Source organism: Prionailurus bengalensis, chromosome E4 (genome assembly GCF_016509475.1).
Source record: "Prionailurus bengalensis isolate Pbe53 chromosome E4, Fcat_Pben_1.1_paternal_pri, whole genome shotgun sequence".
In the NCBI taxonomy this organism is placed as follows: domain Eukaryota; kingdom Metazoa; phylum Chordata; class Mammalia; order Carnivora; family Felidae; genus Prionailurus; species Prionailurus bengalensis.
The window spans coordinates 8,707,364-8,730,672 of record NC_057360.1 but is presented as its reverse complement, the minus strand read 5'-3'; the positions used below and the strand labels follow the sequence as shown (position 1 = coordinate 8,730,672).

Below are 23,309 nucleotides of genomic sequence, written 5' to 3'. Positions count from 1 at the left end.
CTTCAGTTTTGGTAGGTTATATGTTTCTAGGAATTTTTACATTTCTTTCAGGTTATCCAATTTGTGGGCATATCATTTTTCTTAATATTTTCTTATAATTCTTTGTATTTCTGTGATGTTGGTTATTTTCCCTCCTTCATTTCATTTTTTTGAAGCAGTACCATACACTCTATTGATCATACATGGCAAGGTAGGAATCCCCAAGCTCCTCCCCTTCCTCAGAGGGTCTACGATATAAACTGTGGAGGTTGGGAGCTTCTCAGTATGTTGGCAGGTGAGTTGGGGCAAGGACTTCCCAGCAACTGAGGGCCTCTGTCTTCCTCTTGCTCTTGCTGGGGCTAGTGGTCCAGGGGGGTCTTACTCCTTGGAGGCCATGTGGACCATAAGGTCCATCCCCCAGTTGCTGAAGCCAAATTCAATGTGTCAAGGAAATGAGCTTGAAACAGTGGTCATTGAGAGCAATGCAGTCCCAGCATCAAACGTGTAAGAGTGAGTGTTACTGTGAAAGTCTCAGTAGACAACCTGGTCCTCGGTGTAGTCCAGGATGCCCTTGAAGGGGCCCTCTGATGCCTGCTTCACCACTTCCTTGATGTCATTGTATTTGGCAGCTTTCTCCAGGCAGGGGGTCACATCCATGATGACATGTTGAGGGTGGGTACATGTAAGGCCATGCCAGTCAGTTTCCCATTGAGCTCAGGGATGACCTTGTTTACAGTCTTGACTGTACCAATAGAAGCAGGGATGATGTTCTGGACAGCACATCTATCATTACACAGTTTCCCAGAGGGGGTATCCACAGTCTTCTGGGTGGCAGTGATAGCATGGACTGTGGTCATGAGTCCCTCTATGATGCTGAAGTTGTCATGAATGACCTTGGTCAGAGAGGCCAAGCAGTTGGTGGTGCAGGAGGTATCTTGACAGAGTTGTCAGACTTCTCATGATTCAAAACGATCACAAACATGGGGGCATCAGCAGAAGGAAAAGAGATAATGACCCTCTTGGCTCCACCCTTCAAGTGAGCCCCAGGCTTCTCAATGGTAGTGAAGACCCCAGTGAATTCCACAATATACTCAGCACCAGCATCACACCATTTGATATTTGTGGGACCTTGCTCCTGGAAGATGTAGCTGGGCTTTCCACTGATGAAAGTTTCCTGTTTTTGGCCTTGTCTGTGCCGTGGAATTTGCTGTGGGTGGAATCATAGTGTGGAACATGTAGACCATGTTGCTGAAGTCAAGGAAGGGATTATTGATTGCAACAATATACACTTTCCCAGTATTAAAAGCAGCCTTGGAACCAGGCCCCCCAATATGGCCAAATCTGTTTACTCGAACCTTCACCATCATGTATCAGGGACATGGCTGGCACTACACCAAAAGATGCACCTATCTGTCAAATGGGAAAGAGCAGAGAGCCTGTCCTCTTTTGTTTCTAATTTTGTTTATTTGACTCCTTTTTTATTTTTATGACTCTGGTTAAAGGCTTATCAATTTTGTTGATCTTTTCAAAGAACCAGCTCCTGGTTTCATTCATCTCTTCTATTTTTAAAATTTTATTTTCTATTTTGTTTATTTCTGTTCTAATATTTATTATTTCTTCCTTTCTGCTGGCTTTGCATTTTGTTCTTCTTTTTTAGTTTCTTTAGGTGTAATGATAGGTTGTTTACTTGAGATTTTTCTTGCTTTTTGAGGTAGCCCTGTATTTCTATATACTTCCCTCTTAGACCAGCCTTTGTTGCATCCCAAAGATTTTGGACTGTTGTGTTTTCATTTTCATTTGTCTCCAAGTGTTTTTTAATTTTTCCTTTGAATTTTTGGTTGACCCATTCATTGTTTAGTAGCATGTCATTTAACCTACATGTATTTATGGTCTTTATAGATATTTTCTCATGGTTGATTCCTAGTTTCTTAGCGTGGTGATTGGTAAAGATCCATGATATGACTTCAATCTTCTGAAATTGTTGAGTCTTGTTTCATGGCCTAATATGCTGTCTATTCTGGAGAATGTTCTATATTCATTTGAAAATAATGTGTATTCTGCCATTTAGGATGGAATGTTCTGAATAGGATGAATAGGACGGACTGCTCTGTTAGATCCATCTGGTCCAATGTGTCATTCTAAGCCACTGTTACTTTGTTGATTTTCTGTTTATCTAAGATCTGTCCATTGATGTAAGTTGGTGTTAAAGTTATTATTGTATTGCTATCAATTATATCCTTTATGTATGTTATTAGCTGCTCTACTTTTTGGGGTGCTTCAAGTTGGGTGCATAAATATTTACAATTGTTAGATCTTCTTGTTGGATTTTTCCCTTTTTGATAATATACTGTCCTTTTTGGCTCTTTTTACATTGTTGGTTTTAAAATCTAGTTTGTCTAATATAAGTATTGATACTCTGGCTTTTGTTTGACATCTATTTGCACCATAAATGTCTCTCCATTCCCTCACTTTCAATCTGCAGGTGACTTTAGGCCTAAAACGTATCTCTTCTTTTTTTTTTTAATTTAAATCCAAGTGAGTTAACATATAGTGTAATAATGATTTTAGGAACAGAATTCAGTGATTCATCACTTACATATAACACCCAGTGCTCATCCCAACAAGGGCCCTCCTTAATACCCACTAACCATTTAGCCCATATCCCACCCAACACCCCTCCAGCAACCTTCAGTTTGTTCTCTGTATTTAAGAGTCTCTTATGGTTTGTCTCCCTCTGTTTTTGTCTTATTTTTGTTTCTCTTTCCCTATGTTATCTCTTTTGCTTCTTAAATTCCATATATGAGTAAACTCATATATTTGTCTTTCTCTGACTATTTCACTTAGCATAATACACTCTAGTTCCATCCACATTGTTGCAAATGGCAAGATTTCATTCTTTTTCATTGCCAAGTAGTATCCCATTGTATACATATACCATATCTTCTTTATCCATTTGCTAATCAGTGGACATTTAGGCTCTTTCCATAATTTGGCTATTGAAGATAATGCTGCTATAAACATCGGGGTCCATGTGCCCCTTTGAGTCATCATTTTGTATCCTTTGGGTAAATACCTAGTAGTGCAATTGCTGGGTCGTGTAGTAGTTCTATTTTTAATTTTTTGAGGAACTTCCATACTGTTTTCCAGAGTGACGCACCAGTTTGCATTCTCACCAGCAGTGCAAAAGGGTTTCCCTTCCTCTGCATCCTTGCCAACATCTGTTGTTTCCTGAGTGTTCATTTTAGCCATTCTGAGAGGTGAGGTGATATTTCATTGTGGTTTTGATTTGTATTTACCTGATGATGAGCGATGTTGAGCAACTTTTCATGTGTCTGTTAGTCATCTGGATGTCTTCTTTGGAGAACTGTCTATCATGTCTTTTGCCCATTTCTTAACTGGATTATTAGTTTTTTGGGTGTTGAATTTGGTAAGTTCTTTATAGATTTTGGATACCAACCCTTTATCTGATATGCCATTTGCAAATATCTTCTCCCATTCTATCAGTTGCCTTTTAGTTTTGCTGATTGTTTCCTTTGTGTGTAGATTTTAAATTGATGAGGTCCTAATAGTTCATTTTTGTTTTTATATCCCTTGTCTCTGGAGACATGTCAAGTAAGAAGTTGTTGCAGCCAAGGTCAAAGAAGTTGTTTCTTGTTTTGATGGCTCCCTGTCTTACATTTAGGTCTTTCATCCATTTTGAGTTTATTTTCATGTAGGGTATAAGAAAGTGGTCTAGGTTCATCTTCTGAATGTTGCTGTCCAGTTTTCCCAGCACCATTTGCTGAAAAGACTGTCTTTTCCATTGAATGTTCTTTCCTGCTTTCTCAAAGATTAGTTCGCCATACGTTTGTGGGTCCATTTCTGGGTTCTCTATTCTGTTCCAGTGATCTATGTGTCTGTTTTTGTGCCTATACTATACTGTCTTACAGCTTTGTAATACAGTTTGAGGTCTGGAATTGTGACGCCTACAGCTTTGATTTCCGTTTTCAGCATTACTTTGTCTATTCGGGTCTTTTCTGGTTCCATACAAATTTCAGAATTGTTCTAGCTCTGTGAAGAATGCTTGTATTATTTTGATAGGGATTGCATTGAATATTTAGATTGATTTGGGTAGTATTGACATTTTAACAAGATTTGTTCTTCCAATCCAGGTGCATGGAATGTTTTCCCATTTTTTTATGTCTCCTTCAATTTCTTTCATAAGCTTTTCATAGTTTTCAGTATATAGATCATTTACCTCTTTGGTTAGGTTTATTCCCAGGTATTTTACGGTTTTTGATGCAATTGTGAATGGGATAGATTCTTTTATTTCTCCTTCTGTGGCTTCATTATTGGTGTATAGAAATGGAACCGATTTCTATACATTGATTTTATATCCTATGACTTTGCTGAATTCATGTATCTGTTGTAGCAGTTTTTGGGTGGAGTCTTTTGATTTTCCATGTAGAGTGTGTTGTCTGATTGTTGAGCCTAGAACTTCCAACACTATATTGAATAACAGTGTTCAGAGTGGACATACTTGTCTTGTTCTTGACCTTAGGGGGTAAGTTCTCAGTTTTTTCCCATTAAGGATGATATTAGCTGTGGGTCTTTCATACATGGCCTTTACCATCTTGAGGTATGCTCCTTCTATCCCTACTTTATTGTGGGTTTTTATTAAGAAAGATGCTGTATTTTGTCAAATCCTTTTCCACATCAATTGATAGATAATGTGGTTCTTATCCTTTCTTTTATTGATGTGATGTATCACATTTATTGATTTGTGAATATTGAACCAGCCCTGCATCCCAGGAATAAATCCCACTTGATCGTGGTGAATAATTCTTATAATGTATTGTTGGATTCAATTGGCTAGTATCTTGTTGAGAATTTTTGTACCCATATTCATCAGGGAAATTAGTCTTTAGTTCTCCTTTTTAGTGGGGTCTTCGGTTTTAGAATCAAGGTGATGCTGGCCTTGTAGAATAAGTTTGGAAGTTTTCCTTCCATTTCTATTTTTTTGAACAACTTCAAAAGAATAGGTATTAACTCTTCTATAAATGTTTGGTAAAATTCCCATAGAAAGCCATCTGGTCCTTGACTCTTGTTTGTTGGAAGATTTTTGATTATGATTAAATTCTTTACTGGTTGTGGGTCTGTTCAAATTTTTTTATTTCTTCCTGTTTCAGCTTTGGTTGTTTATACATTTCTAGGAATTTGTCCATTTCTTCCAGATTGCCTAATTTGTTGGCAACTAATTGTTCATAATATTCTTTTATTATTGTGTGTATTTTTGAGGTGTTGGTTATGATCTCTCCTCTCATTTGTGATTTTATTTATTCAGGCCTTTCCTTTTTCTTTTTGATCATTCTGGTAGAGGGTTATCAATATTGTTAATTCTTTCAAAGAACCAGCTCCTGGTTTCATTTGTCTTTTCTATTGTTTTTTGTTTGTTGTTGTTTTTTTTGGTTTTGTTTTTGTTGTCAGTATCATTGATTTCTGCTCTAATCTTTACTATTTCTCTTCTTCTGTGGTTTGAGCTTCATTTGATGTTCTTTTTCCAGCTCCTTTAGGTATAAAGTTAGGTTATGTACTTGAGACTTTCTTCCTTTTTTAGGAAGGCCTGGATTGCTATACACTTCCCTCTTATGACTATAGTTGTTGCATCCCAGAGATTTTGGGCTGTCATGTTATCATTTTTGTTGGTTTCTGTGTACTTTTTAATTTTCTCTTTAATATCTTGGTTAATCTATTAATTCTTTAGTAAGATATTCTTTAATCTCCAAGTATTCATGGCCTTTCCAAATTTTTTCTTATGGTTGACTTCAAGTTTTATAGCACTATTCTGAAAATATGAATGATATGATCTCAATCGTCTTGTACTTGCTGAGGGCTGACTTGTGTCCCAGTATGTGATATATTCTAGAGAATGTTCCATGTGCACTTGAGAAGAATGTGTACTTTGCTTTAGGATGAAATGTCCTGAGTATATCTGTTAAGTCCATCTGGTCCAGTGTGTCATTCATAGCCATTGTTTCCCTGTTGATTTTCTGCTTACACGATCAGTCCGTGGTTGTAAGTGGGGAGTTGAAGTCCTCTATCATTATGGTATTATTATCGATGAGTTTCTGTATGTTTGTGATTGATTTATATATTTGGGTTCTGTCAAGATGGGGGCATAAATATTTACATTAGATCTTCTTGGTGGAATATTATGATATAATGCCCTTCCTCATCTTTTGTTACAGTCTTTGTTTTATTTTAATTTTAAGTATGAAATTTATTGTCCAATTGGTTTCCATATAACACCCAATGCTCATCCCAACAGGTGCCCTCCTCAATGCCCATCACCAACACTTCCCTCCCTCCCACCTGCCCCCCCCCCCATCAACCCTCAGTTTGTTCTCAGTTTTTCAGAGTCTCTTATAGTTTGGCTCTCTCCCTCTCTAACTTTTTTTTTCCTCCCCCCACCCCCGCCCCCATGGTCTTCTGTTAAGTTTCTCAGGATCCACATAAGAGTGAAAACATATGGTATCTGTCTTTCCTTGTATGACTTACTTCACTTAGCATAACACTCTCCAGTTCCATCCATGTTGCTACGAAAGGCCATATTTCATTCTTTCTCATTGCCACGTAGTATTCCATTGTGTATATAAACCACAATTTCTTTATCCATACATCAGTTGATGGGCATTTAGGCTCTTTCCATAATTTGGCTGTTGTTGAAAGTGCTGCTATAAACATTGGGATACAAGTGCCCCTATGCATCAGCACTCCTGTATCCCTTGGGTAAATTCCTAGCAGTGTTATTGCTGGGTCATAGGGTAGGTCTATTTTTAATTTTCCGAGGAACCTCCACACTGTTTTCCAGAGTGACTGCACCAATTTGCATTCCCACCAACAGTGCAAGAGGGTTCCCGTTTCTCCACATCCTCTCCAGCATCTATAGCCTCCTGATTTGTTCATTTTAGACACTCTGACTGGCGTGAGGTGGTATCTCAGTGTGGTTTTGATTTGTATTTCCCTGATGAGGAGTGATGTTGAGCATCTTTTCATGTGCCTGTTGGCCATCTGGATGTCTTCTTTAGAGAAGTGTCTATTCATGTTTTCTGCCCATTTCTTCACTGGATTACTTATTTTTTGGGTGTGGAGTTTGGTGAGTTCTTTATAGATTTTGGATACTAGTCCTTTGTCTAATATGTCATTTGCAAATATCTTTTCCCATTCCGTTGGTTGCCTTTTAGTTTTGTTGATTGTTTCATTTGCAGTGCAGAAGTTTTTATCTTCATGAGGTCCCAATAGTTCATTTTTCTTTTAATTCTCTTGCCTTTGGAGATGTGTCAAGTAAGAAATTGCTGCGGCTGAGGTCAGAGAGGCTTTTTCCTGCTTTCTCCTCTAGGGTTTTAATGGTTTCCTGTCTCAAATTCAGGTCCTTTATCCATTTTCAGTTTACTTTTGTGAGTAGTGTAAGAAAGTGGTCTAGTTTCATTCTTCTGCATGTTGCTGTCCAGTTCTCCCAGCACCATTTGTTAAAGAGACTGTCTTTTTTTCCACTGGATAATCTTTCCTGCTTTGTCAAAGATTAGTTGGCCATACTTTTGTGGGTCCAATTCTGGAGTCTCTATTCTATTCCATTGGTCTATGTGTCTCTTTTCGTGCCAGTACCATGCTGCCTTGATGATTACAGCTTTTCAGTAGAGGCTAAAGTCTGGGATTGTGATGCTTCCTGCTTTGGTCTTCTTCAATATTACTTAGGCTATTCAGGGTCTTTTGTAGTTCCATACAAATTTTAGGATTGCTTGTTCCAGCTTCGAGAAGAATGCTAGTGCAATTTTGAATGGAATTGCATTGAATGTGTAGATAGTTTTGGGTAGTATTGACATTTTAACAATATGTATTCTTCCAATCCATGAGCACAGAATGTTTTTCCATTTCTTTGTATCTTCTTAAATTTCCTTCATAAGCTTTCTATAGTTTTCAGCATATAGATCTTTTTACATCTTTGGTTAGATTTATTCCTAGGTATGATTCTTGGTGCCATTGTGAATGGGAACAGTTTCTTTATTTGTCTTTCTGTTGCTTCATTATTCATGTATAAGAATGCAATTTATTTCTGTACATTGATTTTGTATCTTGCGACTTTGCTGAATTCATGTATCAGTTCTAGCAGACTTTTGGTGGAGTCTATCGGGTTTTCCATGTATAATATCATGTCATCTGCAAAAAGTGAAAACTTGACTTCATCTTTGCCAATTTTGATGCCTTTGATTTTCTTTTTGTCTGATTGCTGATGCTAGAACTCCAACACTATGTTAAACAACAGCAGTGAGAGTGGACGTCCCTGTTGTGTTCCTGATTGCAGGGGGAAAGCTCTCAGTTTTTCCCAATTGAGGATGATATTAGCTGTGGACTTTTTGTAAATGGATTTTATGATGTTTAAATGTGTTCCTTCTATCCTGACTTTCTCGAGGGTTTTTGTTAAGAAAGAATGCTGAATTTTGTCAAATGCTTTTTCTGCATCTATTGACAGATCATACGGTTTTCATCTGTTCTTTTATTAATGTGATGTATCACATTGATTGATTTGCGAATGTTGAACCACCCCTGCAGCCCAGGAATGAATCCCACTTAATCATGGTGAATAATTCTTTTTATATGCTGTTGTATTCAATTTGCTAGTATCTTATTGAGAATTTTTGCATCCATGAAAAGATGCTCAACATCACTCCTCATCAGGGAAATACAAATCAAAACCACACTGAGATACCACCTCACGCCAGTCAGAGTGACTAAAATGAACAAATCAGGAGGCTATAGATGCTGGAGAGGATGTGGAGAAATGAGAACCCTCTTGCACTGTTGGTGGGAATGCAAACTGGTGCAGTCACTCTGGAAAACAGTGTGGAGGTTCCTCAAGAAATTAAAAATAGACCTACCCTATGACCCAGCAATAACACTGCTAGGAATTTACCCAAGGGATACAGGAGTGCTGATGCATAGGGGCACTTGTATCCCAATGTTTATAGCAGCACTTTCAACAACAGCCAAATTATGGAAAGAGCCTAAATGCCCATCAACTGATGTATGGATAAAGAAATTGTGGTTTATATACACAATGGAATACTACGTGGCAATGAGAAAGAATGAAATATGGCCTTTCGTAGCAACATGGATGGAACTGGAGAGTGTTATGCTAAGTGAAGTAAGTCATACAAGGAAAGACAGATACCATATGTTTTCACTCTTATGTGGATCCTGAGAAACTTAACAGAAGACCATGGGGGCGGGGGTGGGGGGAGGAAAAAAAAAGTTAGAGAGGGAGAGAGCCAAACTATAAGAGACTCTGAAAAACTGAGAACAAACTGAGGGTTGATGGGGGGGGGGGCAGGTGGGAGGGAGGGAAGTGTTGGTGATGGGCATTGAGGAGGGCACCTGTTGGGATGAGCACTGGGTGTTATATGGAAACCAATTGGACAATAAATTTCTTATAAATAAATAAATAAATAAAATCTTTGATATACTTATGGCTACTCTGGGTCTCTTTTGACATCCATTGGCCTGATAGATGGTTCTCCATCCCCTCACTTTCAATCTGCAGATGTCCTTAGGTGTAAAACAAGTCTCTCATAGGCAGCATATAGATAGGTCCTGTTTTCTTATCCTTTCTGATACCGTATGTCTTTTGATTGGAGAATTTAGTTCATTTACATTCAGAGTGATTATTGAAACATGAATTTAATTCTATTTTATTACCTGTAAAGTTGGTGCTTCTGGTAATCATCTCTGGTCCTATCTAGTCTTTGTTGCTTTTGGTCTCTTCTGTTTTGTTGTCTTTCCTCCATTCAAAGAGTCCCACTTAAAATTTCTTGCAGGGCTTGTTTAGTGGTTACTACCTCTTTTAGTTTTAATTTGTCTGGGAAACTCTTTATATCTCCTTCTAATTTGAATGACAGCTGTTCTGGATAAAGAATTCTTGGCTACATATTTATGTATTTTTTATTCAGCACGTTGAATATATCCTGCTGGTCCTTTCTGGCCTACCAAGTTTCTGTGGACAGATATGCTATGAACCTGATCTGTCTTACCTTGTATGTTAAGGACTTTTTTCCCTTATTTCTTTCATAATTCTTTGTGTATTTTGTGAATTTGACTATGATATATCTTGGTGATGGTTGTTTTTTGTTGAATCTAATGGAAATTCTCTGTTCTTCTTGGACTTCGATGTCTGTGTCCTTCCCCAGATTAGGAAAGTTTTCTGCTATAATGTTCTCACATAAACCTTCCGCCCCTTTTTCTCTCCTCATTTTCTGTGACTCCTATGATTCAGATAGTATTCCTTTTTAATAAGTCACTGAGTTCTCTAAGTCTTGTATCATGATCTTTTTTCTTTGTTCCCGTCTTTATTTCTGCTTCATTATTCTCCATAACTTTATCTTCCATATTGCTGATCCTCTGCTTTCTTTGTCCATTTTTTTCTTCATGGTGTCAATTTGAGATTACATCTCAGTTATGGCATTTCTAACTTCAGTCTGACTAGATTTTACTTCTTTTATCTCTGCAGAAAGGAATTCTCCGGGGTCTTCTACGCTTTTCAGAAGCCTAGCTAGTGTTCTTATATTCGTGGTTTTTTCTTACCTTTTTTTTTTCTTTCCCTTCCCTCTTTTCTCTATTCTATCAAGCTTAATTCAACAAGCAAACCAAAACAGACCTAGGATCTACTTTCTTTTATTTGATTTTTTTGTATTGCTGTTAATTTTTTAATTTTAGTAATTGTTTTCTTCCTCTAATCTACTATTAATTCTCTCCAGTATGTTTTCAATTTTCTTTATTTAATTTTTCATTTCTGATTTTTTTGTTTTCTATCTCTTTGTCTTACTGAGGTTCTCCACTCTTATCTCAAGTTCAGTAAGTATATTTATGATCATTAAATTCTTTATCATATTACTTACCTTTGGTTTGTTTAGATGTTTTGCTGTGATTTTGTCCTTTTTTTTTCATTTGAGATATATTCCTTTGTCTCCTCATTTTTGTCTAACCTCTGTGTCTGTCTCTATATATTAGAAAGTCAGCTATATGTCCTGCTCTTGAAAGTAATGGACTTATACAGAAGAGGTCCTGCAGTGCAGTGTCCCCTGTTCATTGGAACCTGGTGCTTCAGGGGTGTCTCCTATATGTGTTGCATGCACCCTGCTTTTGTGACTGAGCTGCTTTTTCCATCAGTCCAATTGTCGGCAGTGACTTTCTTTGCAGGGCTTGGTCCCTGTGTTGTAATGGGTCAGTCTGGGGCCTCCTTGGGCTTGAGTTGAGTCAGACTAGCTGTTTGCCAGGGATGCAGTAGCACTTAACTACAGGGCACTTCCCAGTGTCCCTTGAGAAGTTTTCTTTGTTAGGTGAGACTTGCAGTCAGATCACCTGTCTTTCCCCATCCCACTGCTGCAGCCACAGTTGGACTGGTTTGTGTGGTTATCTTCTCCTCTCCCTGTGGCAGGAGTCACTTTGGAGTGGTGTTGGTCCCTGTTGGGGCTGCTTGCACACTGCCAACCTTGTGGCGCTGCTTTGAATGGGCTCCAGCCAAGTGCATATTGGAGGAAGTAGGTCTAAAGGAGAATGTAAGAGTGTGGCATCTTGTGTTAGCAAGGTTTGTTCAGGGCTGCTGTGGGAGGGGAGCTGGAGCTGAGGCCTGGCTGGAGGGGGTGTGTCCACAGGAGAATGCTAAGATGGCAGTATTGTTAGCAAGTTAGGTAGTGAGTGTTGGCACTTTGTTCCACAAGTGTTCATCTGTTTAGGCTGGGGGGCCAGGGAGGGAAATGAGAACAACCAGCTCTTTTGTTCCTGTAGAACAAAATCTCCCAAAGACCCCTGACCTCTTAGCACAGGCTCTAAGATTAGTAAAGAAATCTCCCCCACCCCATATGCCCCAGGTTTTTTTCAAACTGCTGATTTTATGCTGTATCTCCTTGGGTGTTTGTTATGCTGTCTCTTGGCAAGGACTCAATTTCCTTTCATCCTTCTGGTTCTCCCATTCCTGAGTCTGCTATTTTTAAAGTTCAAGGTGTTAAAGTCTGCTGATTGTAAGAACTTATAAAATTATGCCCCTCTGATTTTCAAAGCCCAATGTTATAGGGATCCTCCATGCCTGGAGTGGCTGGCATGAGGGTCTTCTTCTTTACCTTGTCTGCTCCCACGGCATATCTCCATCCCAGGGAATGTTCTACAGATTCATTTAGCTTCTCAACCACATCTCCACCCTCCTTACCCTCTGGCCTTTTCTCTATATTTAGCTGTGGAGAGTCTGTTCTGCCAGTATTCTGGTCATTTTCTGAGTTATTTACACTGATGTGTTACCTAGTTGTATCCATGGGATGAGGTGAGCTTAGGGTCCTCCTATCCCACCATCTTCCCCAGAAGTCCAGTTGAATATAGAATTTTAAAATCAGATTTTCACTTTGCTGACTTCTGACATTTCACATTGCCAAAGGTAATATAAATCAGACTTCTGTTTCTTTGCCCCCTGGTAACTTTTGGGATATTTTAAAATCTCTTTCATTAGAGGTGCCTAGGTGGTTCCGTGGATTAGGTGTCCGACTTCAGCTCAGGTTATGATCTCGCAGTTTGTGAGTTTGAGCCCCACATCGGGCTCTGTGCTGACAGCTTGGAGCCTGGAGCAGCTGGAGCCTGCTTCAGATTCTGTGTCTCCCTCTGTCTCTCTCCCCCTCCCCACTCACACTTTGTCTCTCTCTCAAAGATAAATTAAACATTAAAAAAATTAAAAAAAAATTTTCTCTTTCATTAGTATTCTAAAGTTTCACTATGAAACTCTTGGTATGAATTCATATTATCTATCTATCTATATAACTCTGCCTCCTCTTTTCTCATATTTAAATACTTTATTGCTTTAAAACTTTAAATACTTATATTGAGGTACTCTTCAGATTGACCTCGTCTTTTTCCTTTGGTGTAAATCCTTCCATATTCTGTCATTGACAATGCTTACCTTATAAGCATTTTTATGAACATAGTTTATAAGCTCACATTTCACACATTTCTCCTGTATTTTCTCCCATGGAAAGCCACAGTCTGTTTCATATCCCTGGGTCAGGGTACACTTTATGCTCAGGGAATGCCCTTCTATTTCCTGCCCTGCACATGCTGGTGTCATGACAGCACACACCTTTCATGTATGCAGGATGATACTGGACACTATGGCCATTGGAAATGGCTTAGTTCTCTAGTAACCTTGGGAAGTGTGCAAAGCTATCCCAGTCGCTGCTCATGGCAGAGTGTTGTGTTTCACAGTCTAAGCTCCCTGGAGGTAGTGTTAACTGAGTCTATGGTCATGGAAGTATGAGAGTTTTTGGCCACTGCCCCTGTACTTTCTGTTTAGATCCATGCCTAGCTCTCCAGTGCCAAGTTATTTTAGTTTCTGACAATATTCACTTTGATTATTTTCTTGTTAGAAATGGTTCCCTTTATCACTTTCATAAGCAGCTATGTGTTTTTTAATCTTGAAAATTTAAAAATTATTTCCATTTGGAGTGGAGATTTTAGAATGTGTTTAATCTACCTTCATAAATATTAGATCTTAGTCCAGAGGAAGCTGAAATTCTTTTCAGGCAATCTTGTGCCAGGGCCATTAAGGCTTATTATGGAAAAGAAGTAGAAAGAGGGGCTTTTGTGCCTGAACACTTGAAGAAATTTAGGAAGACCAAAGGTAAGAATAAATCAGGGACATGGGACGGAGAGTGCACACTGCAAATTGCAGTATGTACCATCATAAAGTTGGTTCCCTTATATATCTGCAGCCCCAAAAGAGCCAGGGCAAATAACTAGGATAAGAACTAGTATGTGGAATTATGTACCTCATTGCTGTGTCACCCCACTGAGTTGGCCTACGGGCAACTCTTTCAGATCCACTTTCCATCTCTTTCTGTAGCCTGTGCATTGCAATCTCACCTGCCAAATGGCCAGTTCTTACTTGACTGGGACTATCACCCAGCCTGGACCTGAGAGCTCACATGACAAACACCACAGCCCTATATCATGGAATCGAGGTTTCAGAGTGTTTAAGACCTTTCATGACCAATAATTCAGTCTGCCTATACTTCATATCCACCTCTCTGGTCCAGGAAACCTCTGGAAATGTAGTGTATGGGGAAGGAGAAGTTCCTCTATTTGTACTTTGGGGCCAAAAGTCATCCTGCACTGAGAAAGATGGATGATTTTACCCCTGATATCTTATTTCTACCGTCTTCTCTCCCTTGCAGGTCTAGCTCACACTAGCTAGGTTCCTAGAAGAGTTTCTGTCACACACACAGGTGAGACTACAACTGCTTTCTAACAAGTCCTATTCCTATTTTCCAGAGATGCAGTTTCCAGGTTCATTTGTTCAGGATGCAGTCTCCTTGACTTAGCCAAGTTTCATTTTTTGGTCGCTCTTTTGGTCCTGATGCTTTATTGACTCCATATGGTTGGTAACCAACCTATCATCACACCTAACTGCTCTCCATCTCTTTCCTCTGGTCTCTGGTATTCTGACTCACCACTTGGCTTTGGCCCTCTGCACGTCAAACCAAATGATTCCACTTGGGCTAGGAGTGGTGTTTGAACATGTATTTTATCTTTTTAGAAAAATGACCTTTTGGAGGAAAAGAAAAGGAAAAGAGTAAAGTACATATTATTTTTGACTTCTATTTATGTGCCTAATTCTGCACTTGATAGTCTAGATATGTTGTCTTAATCCTTTCAATCAATACTGGAATTAGATGTTACTAACCTTTAAAAAGATAACACCAATTCATTTGATTTCCAAACAAGTTGAAGTGATTAAAGTGTCATAACTTAATAAAGACATCAAGATTTAGTAATCAGTTTATTAATCAAGGAGTACTCATGTCTACCCAGTAACTAATGATCTTTGCAAAGATGAAGTTGCAAATGGGTTTTCAGCTCCAGGGAAACTTCCTTAGGCATTCAACGGCATATGTAATAGTTTCTGTCTTAATCTGACTTTTGAATAATGATGTCTTATGTTTTATACATCATTTGGTATTTTTTAAAGGTTAATTTGGTGTACAAAATTCTGAATAAAAAGATACAAAAACATGGTTGTACAACAAAATATGTGGGATACCTGCATGCGACACATGACTTTAGTTCTCTCTCAATTCTTCATGTTCATCAAATTCTTCTCTATCTCTATTTTCTCAAAATGGCTTACTTCCCGTTGATGTTTTAGAGAGTATTAGAATAAGCAAAGGGTTACTCATAGACAACAGTAAAGCCATGGGCTATTTCAATGTATTCTTTCAAGTAGATAATTACCTCTGGTTGATGTTTTAGGGGGTATTAGACTATGCAAAGGGATAGTCATGGACAACAGTAAAGCCATTGGCTATTTCAATGTGCTCTTTCAAGTATATAATTAAGGACACACAAATCCTATGTGTGGAGACAATCAGTGCATTTACTTGGACTAAATTTATGCTAGTTAGCCAAGATTTGCTTTCCTCATAGACCAAAATTATTCAAAAACCATCATACATGTATAAAGAGAAATGAGCACTCAACAAGGAGAATGGTGGATGCATGAAAGTTCTGAGTAGCAACATGCACTCACATACTTGTAATGAAGAGGGAACGTTTTTGCCTTCATTTATTTTCCTGGTCCCTGACAGGGGTAGAATTGCTGACCATATTTCACTTACTTTTATTCAAGCAGAAAATCCATTGAAGTTCCACAGGAAACATTGCTGTAGACATTGCAAAGGGAAGAATCAGGTCAATGCAGTTTAGAGGATGAATTCGTTTTGCAATTGAGTGTGGACACTCTGGGCCACTGCTTCAGCGGATAACTTTTTAAATCGCTTTAAGGGAGAAAAAGACTTCTTAAAAACCATTTTAATCATTAGAAACTTGAGAGCTTTTCTTCTATGCTTTATAGATCAAATTGTCCCAGAGTCAGGTGGGAGATAGTTGCTATGTGCTTATTTGAGTGAACTCCAAGAACCCCAATATTTTCTTACATGCCCCTCCTAAAATACACTGTTTTGTATACCGAGCTTTGTCTAAAGTATATTAAATGGAGTCATTAGGTTATTTAAAGATTTTATGTACTTGAACTCAGAAACTGACTCACAGGCTTACTAGGAGCTCCTGACTTGAGGATACTTGCCTGAATATTTTTTTCCTATCATCTGTTGACATTATTACACCTTTCATTTCTGTATAAATTTTTGATTTAAAATTTTCAGTAAGGATGGGCATCCAAGGAATGACAATTTATAAGAGATAGCCTCCAAAAGAACCAATTCTATTTGTGCAAGATTCATTATCCATTCATCTAATAGGTATTGCTTTCAAATAATGTTTCTTTGAAGTAGCCTTTCAGTGTAGCTTCAGTACCATCTGCCCAAGGCTGTCCTGAATGTTTCTAAGAGAGAGCATCTATATATTTATATTTATATTTATGTGCACTTTATGTACTCCTTTTAAAAAGTCATAGGATGTATAATTAAATCTTTTCTAAAAGTCTTAAAGTAGTTACAGTATTCCGATTATTGTTCCTATGTAAATTTCTCTTATCAAGTGGCTTCCATTTTGTGACAGTTCTAGACACTAGTTCACAGACTTACTACTGATTTCTCACCGATGTTGGTAATTTTTTTTAGAATTTAAACTTATCTACAATAATTAATAATTACCTTATTTACAATATTATGTTTCTCTTTTTTAAATATCCAGAGTCGGGGCGCCTGGGTGGCGCAGTCGGTTAAGCATCCGACTTCAGCCAGGTCATGATCTCGTGGTCCGTGAGTTCGAGCCCCGCGTCGGGCTCTGGGCTGATGGCTCAGAGCCTGGAGCCTGTTTCTGATTCTGTGTCTCCCTCTCTCTCTGCCCCTCGCCCGTTCATGCTCTGTCTCTCTGTCCCAAAAATAAATAAACGTTGAAAAAAAAAATTAAAAAAAAAAATAAATATCCAGAGTCTGCAATGCCTACATGGATGCAAAAGTAAACAAGTTAGGCCCATTTCCCCACTGTGTGACCTTTTGTGTACCTGACCCAACATTTAAAATTTTTTTAATGTTTATTATTTATTTTTGAGATAGAGAGACAGAGCATGAGCAGAGGAGGATTAGAGAAGGAAGAAGACATAGAATCCAAAGCAGGCTCCAGGCCCTGAGCTGTCAGCATAGAGCTGACGTGGGGCTCGAACTCACAAACTGTGAGACCATGACCTGAGCCAAAGTCAGAAGCCACCCAGGTGCCCCTATTCCCGACCCAATTCTTAAAGGGAGTCAGGTTTCTTATTTGGGGCCCATGGATGAATTTCAGAGGGTATTCTGTGAATGCTCCAAAAGTCAGTGGAAATGTTTCCTGTGTGAGAGTGTATGTGGATTTTCATAAATTTTACCAAAAGAAGTTGGGGGGTGCAGAGGATTGGTGCAATAGAGTGGGTTCTGGAGTTGGACTGCCTGAATTTGTATAGCAACTCACTACATGGCTGTGTGACTTTGAACAGGGTACTGAACCTCTCTCTGCTTTAAAATTCTCAAAATAGCAGAAACGGGCTGCTGTGAGGATTAAATGTGAAGATTTTATGGGTATGTAAAGCCCCTAGTACTGTGGCTTGGCATTTACTAAGCACACACTAAAGATTAGTAATTACCATTGTGTTCTCAAAAGAATTTGTAACCGCCAAAGAGTTAAAAGCCACTGACTTAAGGCATTTTTAGGATTATACTTGAAAGAAAAATACCAGTTTCTGAGTTGGGAAGTCACACTCAAACCTAATTCCCATTAGCCATTAGCAAAACATAGAGATGCATATTCATAATGAGGCTGAAAGGGCTGGTAAATTGCTCTGAAAATGTGAAAGGTCAGTCTGTGTTGCTCCTGCATGAGAGAAAAGGCATCTACCCAGTCCTGGCCTAGCCCCCAGATGAAACACTTTCAGTCAGCTCCTGACTCCTGTACCATCCAAGCTTGCCTTAAAGCCCTAAAATAAACTTGCAGGGTGATAGCTTAAATTGCAAGTCTACATTTATGGATGTTTTTCAGCATTTTCTTTATCAGCGTGTGGAAGTCAAAACTACAAAAACAAGGAGATTCTGCATCTTTTAATGAAAGATAAAACAACAATATAAACATACACAAATTTACAGAGAAGGGATCAACTTTAATACATTTGGAGTAAAAGGTGTTTCTTATTTAAATATGGTATAAAAATAAATGCAAGAAACATTAACTGAGAATGTATAGACAACAGACAAAGACAAAGCTTGTTTCTGACTGTGAACACATTGGTGAAATGAAACTTTCTGTGCTAACTTATTGTTTAATAAACGTGAAGCCATATGTATACTTATTGATATATGCTTTTTTCTTTTACAATTCTTCCAGTTTTTGACTGAGTGAATTTTCAGTGAACTGTGTGTCTAGCAGAAGCTTTAAGAGAAGGAAAAAAAAAAAAAAGGTTTACTCCACTTGAACTTGTTAAAAAGGAAACGACACAGATCCAGCTTAGTACAAGGAGAAAGTAAGCAGACAACATTTTGCAGTGGAGGCATTGAGACAGTAGAGTCCCTTGGAATGGCAGTGCCTGAATGTACACAAAGAGAGAACAATTCAGGTCCTTTGCTCATGCAACATCTTGGCCTAATGTCCTCTGCTCCAGGTAACAACAAAGAGCTACAAAGTATATGCAATGACTCCAGTCTGCTTCCATGCTACAAGATGATCCTTTTAGTAGGACTGAACGAGGCTTGTTAACCTCTTTGACGTGAGAGATTTCCCCTGAGAAAAAAATATAAAACAAGGGGGAAAAAAAAGAGTATGATCACTGAAAACCCGATTAGGAGTAGCATTTATTTACTGCAGTCGATTTTAGTGCAAGGGTCAAAATGGAACCCTTTAGATACACCTTAGTTCAACTTCCTTCCTCCCTCCACCAACACATCAAACAAAATGATCCACCCCTCTTCTACCCTCCCACCCCTCTACCCACTTCCTCCCCACTGCAAACAGACTGATGGGTTCACAGCACAGATTAGCAAATAATAAAACATGTTCATAAACGTTTCATCAAGGCTTAGCAATGATGCAACACCTAGATTTGCAACTGGTTGTAAACATGTTACAACAAACCTTAGTCAACTGCTCTGAAAGATAGCAATGTGAATGCATTCTTGTTCAATTGCTGGAATTAGTGGCATGTTTGTAAATATCTAGATATGCAGAGTGTATGACTTAATTAAATAAAATTCATTTTTTTGAAGGTGGTAGAAACTCACATTGAGTCTGTCCCCCATCCTATGTGATAATGGAGAAAAAAGTGCCAATTATACATCTACAGATAAACGTCTATTTGCTTCTGACTTCAAACCATAGACATCTTCTTATCCTTTTCCACCCAATTTCCTCCAACCCCAACCTCAGAAAAATCCCATATATTCTGATTCCACATATGTGTTAATGCCTAGAGTACATATTCATTTTTTTTGAAATCTTGAAAACCAACACTGTCCCTGTTAATACTAGTACTCTAGAGAGATAAAAAAATTTAAATTTCTGATCAAAGTAACAGATTGTCAATTGATAGTTTCTGTTTCATGTTTCATTTTATATATACTAGTAATGAAAATAAGATGGTCCACTTACTGAATGAAATTTATATTTCTCAGAGGATAAAATAATAATGGAAAGACAAAAGATTTTTTGAGAAATATAATATTTTAGTAATAAATTACTCATAATAATAGTCTTGATTTACTGCTACTATGGATCAGATTTTGATAAAAAGTGGTCTGCTGTTGGGAGACAAATCATCACTCATGGCCATATTTCGGAGAAAAAAAGCAATATGTTTAAGATATGATCAATGATTTCAAAATCAAGCTTTCTTTACACGCTTCACAGTAACTGACAAGGGTCTTGAGGATGACCTGAACAGCAGCAATGAAAACCAAGCACCGTTTCCTTTTAATCGGGGAAAAGGGATCAAAACTTAGCTTTCAGCAACTAATAGTAGAAGATAATTTCCCACTGGCTATGCTTTAGTCACTTTATTGGAGGAAAAAAAAAAAGAAAAAAGCAGTTTGTTAACAAGACACCCTACTTTACATTATATATTGGCCTTATAAACAAAATGTTTGCTTTTTGTCTCCACTTCTGTGTTTGTTTTCTTATCCATAAAATCGGGATAATCACAGTACCTACTTAAAAGCTTTCTTCTGAAGAATAATGAAGCTAAATTGCCTAAAACTAGTCTTGGAATATTCTATGTACTAAGTTCATGTTGGCTATTACCTCACTATATTATTGCTATCATTGTTTTTATTGTTATAGGTTTTCTAATTAGGACACTGAGACCAAAGTCACTATTCTGACTCTAAGAAGGACATAGAGTTGCTAATGAATTGGAATCTAAAGTTTTACTGCTTTTCCAAACCCAGGAAAATTGATCAAATAATTTTGGAATCTAAAAGCTACCCTTCTATACTTGAAGACCACACTATTTCCTACATTTACTACTATATTCAATTCTTGTGCTGTTACTATAAGTGTGTACATGAGTTTTATATATATATATATATATATATATATATATATATTTATTCTGAGGCTGAACAATATATTTTTATTTATTTTATTTTATTTTTTGAACAATATATTTTTTAAAAGTGCTTACTATCTCTAGTGTCATTTGTGGGATGAAGAAAATGTCATATTTATTGAGGCATAAGACTGAATGCTTGCACGGCAGTAGAGGAGGGGAAAGATGCTAATGTAAAATTGTTACTTTTAAAACTACTGATTAGTGCAATTTGTTAAAAGCTACTGGGAAGAAGAATGAAATAGTAACACAGAAAGAAATTCATTTGGAACTCATATAATCATTTTTTATTTGGACTATGAAAACCACTGTTATCTTTGAAAAAATCTAATAAATATTAACATGGCTCTCTTTCTCCAGAGTTTTGAAACATCCTTGAAGCTATTAGTACTTGGGATGGTATGGGCTTCACTAAAAAGGGAGTGAGGTACAACATTAGCTTGAAAGGCTATTGTCCTAGGAGATAATTAAAAAACACTCATTCATGGAACCCCATAGAAAAGTACAGGCCTACAGTCAATCTGGAAGTTTGTGATAACAGCAAAACAGGTGAACAGAAATGGGAAACAATCACATGATGAAACACTTTGTTTGATATGAACTGAATGTAATAAGGATATTCATTTTGTGCACTGAGACAACTAAAAGGCAAATTTGGGTACAACATTTAAAAAAAAATTAAATTCCCCAGTCTGGGGTCAAAGTAAACAACATGGGTATGCAATGAGTCATGTGGATTTGAAGATCTGATTTGAATCTGTTGGTAAACCCTGTTCAAATCCTGCCTTGTTCACACACTGGAAAAAAAGAAAAAGATAGGCACTATTCTAGTGCAGAAGGAAATATAGTTAATCATTCTATTGGAAAACCTTAAATTAAAAGTAACACTGATCCTTTCTTGTAGGTAAGAAAGGGTGTATTTATGCACCTGCTGTTTTGTAAAAATCCTTTCCAGTGCAGTTCCTTGGAGGCTGTATGGAATCAGCCCTTGCCAATTATCTTTTCATAATTTTTTCAAGTTGAAGAATCTGAGAAATTTTTATAACTAAGTTCTAAAATCTTAATACTGGGAACTGAGGGCTAAAAACCCCTAAACAACTGCAATTTTTACCAAATTGCTTACAATTGAATTCTGTATGAATAACATTTATTTTTAACCAAATGACTACATATGTGTTGTGTCACTTATCCCTTTCTGATAAGATTATAAAGAATAAGGATTACATTGGAAACAGCAATCCATAGGAAAGACAAAGACAGAAACTCAGAACAAAACAAAACAAAAATTCAAAATCCTATGAGATTTTGTAATATTTAGTTAGTGGGGAAAAAAAAGAAGCACATAATCAGTTTCAGGACAAAATACACCTCAGATTTTGCTGGCATCTAGGTGAATACTGTATCTACCTAATCTACAAACAATATAGTTGTCACAAAAATTCATATAAACAAGGAGAGTTTTCTGGCGTCTCACAGTAAAACCTCACCTCCATCAAATCAATTCCTCCTTATCTTAAATGCTGCGTCGAGATTTTGTTATAGTTAGGAAAATATGCCCCACACCCCAAAACAAAACAAGCAACCTATGTGTTTGTTCTTAGTTCTTCTAAAGTAACTAACAATATTTAAGAATTTTACATGATTTTAAAAATCTTTCTTGGTCTCAAAGTAGTAACACAAAGTTGACAATAAGGAACTGTGAGTCAGTAGACATGAATACGAAAGCCAGGCTCTTGATTCTACTGAGAGCCTGAGACACTATGGAGATGGAGGTAACTCTCCATACTCCTTTCCTACAGACACTAATCCATAAAGGGAGTTCAGAGAAGCTACATATGCTTGGGTGACTAAGCCACTTGTTTTATTACTGTTGTAAAAACACACAGCAGTCTTTCTCAGTCGATAGGACACTCAACAGACCAAGGAGAAATGAAGGGATAGATGTTTAGAAGACAGCCATGAAAGAGCTTAAAGAGAAAAGTAGGGGATTATTAGCATCTTTTGGATTAAAAAAAATAGTTAACCTCTTAACTCACGCATTCCCTTACCATTCCAACTTGTATGTTTCCTGTCATTGCATCCTACTGTCTCCTAAGTGTTGCTCTAGACCCTGGAGTACATTCTAGAATGTCTTGTAGGCTCCAGAGGTCATATTGAGGGATTGAGAACAAGAAAATGCAAGCCTTGCCATTGAGTGCCTGTTGGTGTATGTGACCCAGTTGTCTCACAGAGGCCAGCCCCACCCCTATGTGATAAGGAGCTGACTGCTTGGTGATGATGTGATACTGCTGGGCCAGATACGGGGTGTGCAATTAGAGGCACTGAACTCAAGGATGCTGTTTGGTTTTTTTACTCTCATGTTGAAAAATGCCCTTGTTTCACTTACAAGTACAAATGTCTTTGCCTGAATTCCCAAATACTTCATAACATGGCAACCCTGGCCTTTCAAACTGCCTATCATCACTCCATAATATGGTTCATTTTATCTCTATCAGCTTGGGCCACTATCCATACATTTACCTGTTCAGATCCTATCCACTCTTCAAAGACAACTTTATCAATGTCTTTGCTAGAGTCTTCTAACTGGCCCCCTAAACTGCTCTGCTGATTCCCTCTCTTGGCTTTCTTGCCCATAGAATCAGAGCTAGTGTATTCACAAGCCGTTTTGTATAATTCATTAAGTCGATTGGTTTGGTGAAAAAAATCAATAGCTGTTAAACAACATTAACATTATAGAAGT

General features: G+C 37.7%; 1 protein-coding gene and 1 pseudogene across 8 annotated transcripts in view; both read right to left on the bottom strand.

The window, feature by feature from the left end:
* Positions 1-206: 206 nt before the first annotated feature.
* LOC122476242 lies at positions 207-1,343 on the bottom strand (annotated as a pseudogene).
* Positions 1,344-18,059: 16,716 nt separating this feature from the next.
* Positions 18,060-23,309, bottom strand: part of RGS7 (regulator of G protein signaling 7) — a 517,383-nt gene continuing 512,133 nt past the window's right edge. For all 8 annotated transcript variants that reach the window (XM_043568695.1, XM_043568700.1, XM_043568702.1 and 5 more), the window contains one exon: positions 18,060-18,750. Coding sequence is in view for 1 of the 8 variants with exons in the window: in XM_043568702.1 (XP_043424637.1) it covers positions 18,700-18,750 (51 nt within the window). In the remaining 7 variants the exon portion in view is untranslated. The remainder of the gene's footprint in view (positions 18,751-23,309) is intronic.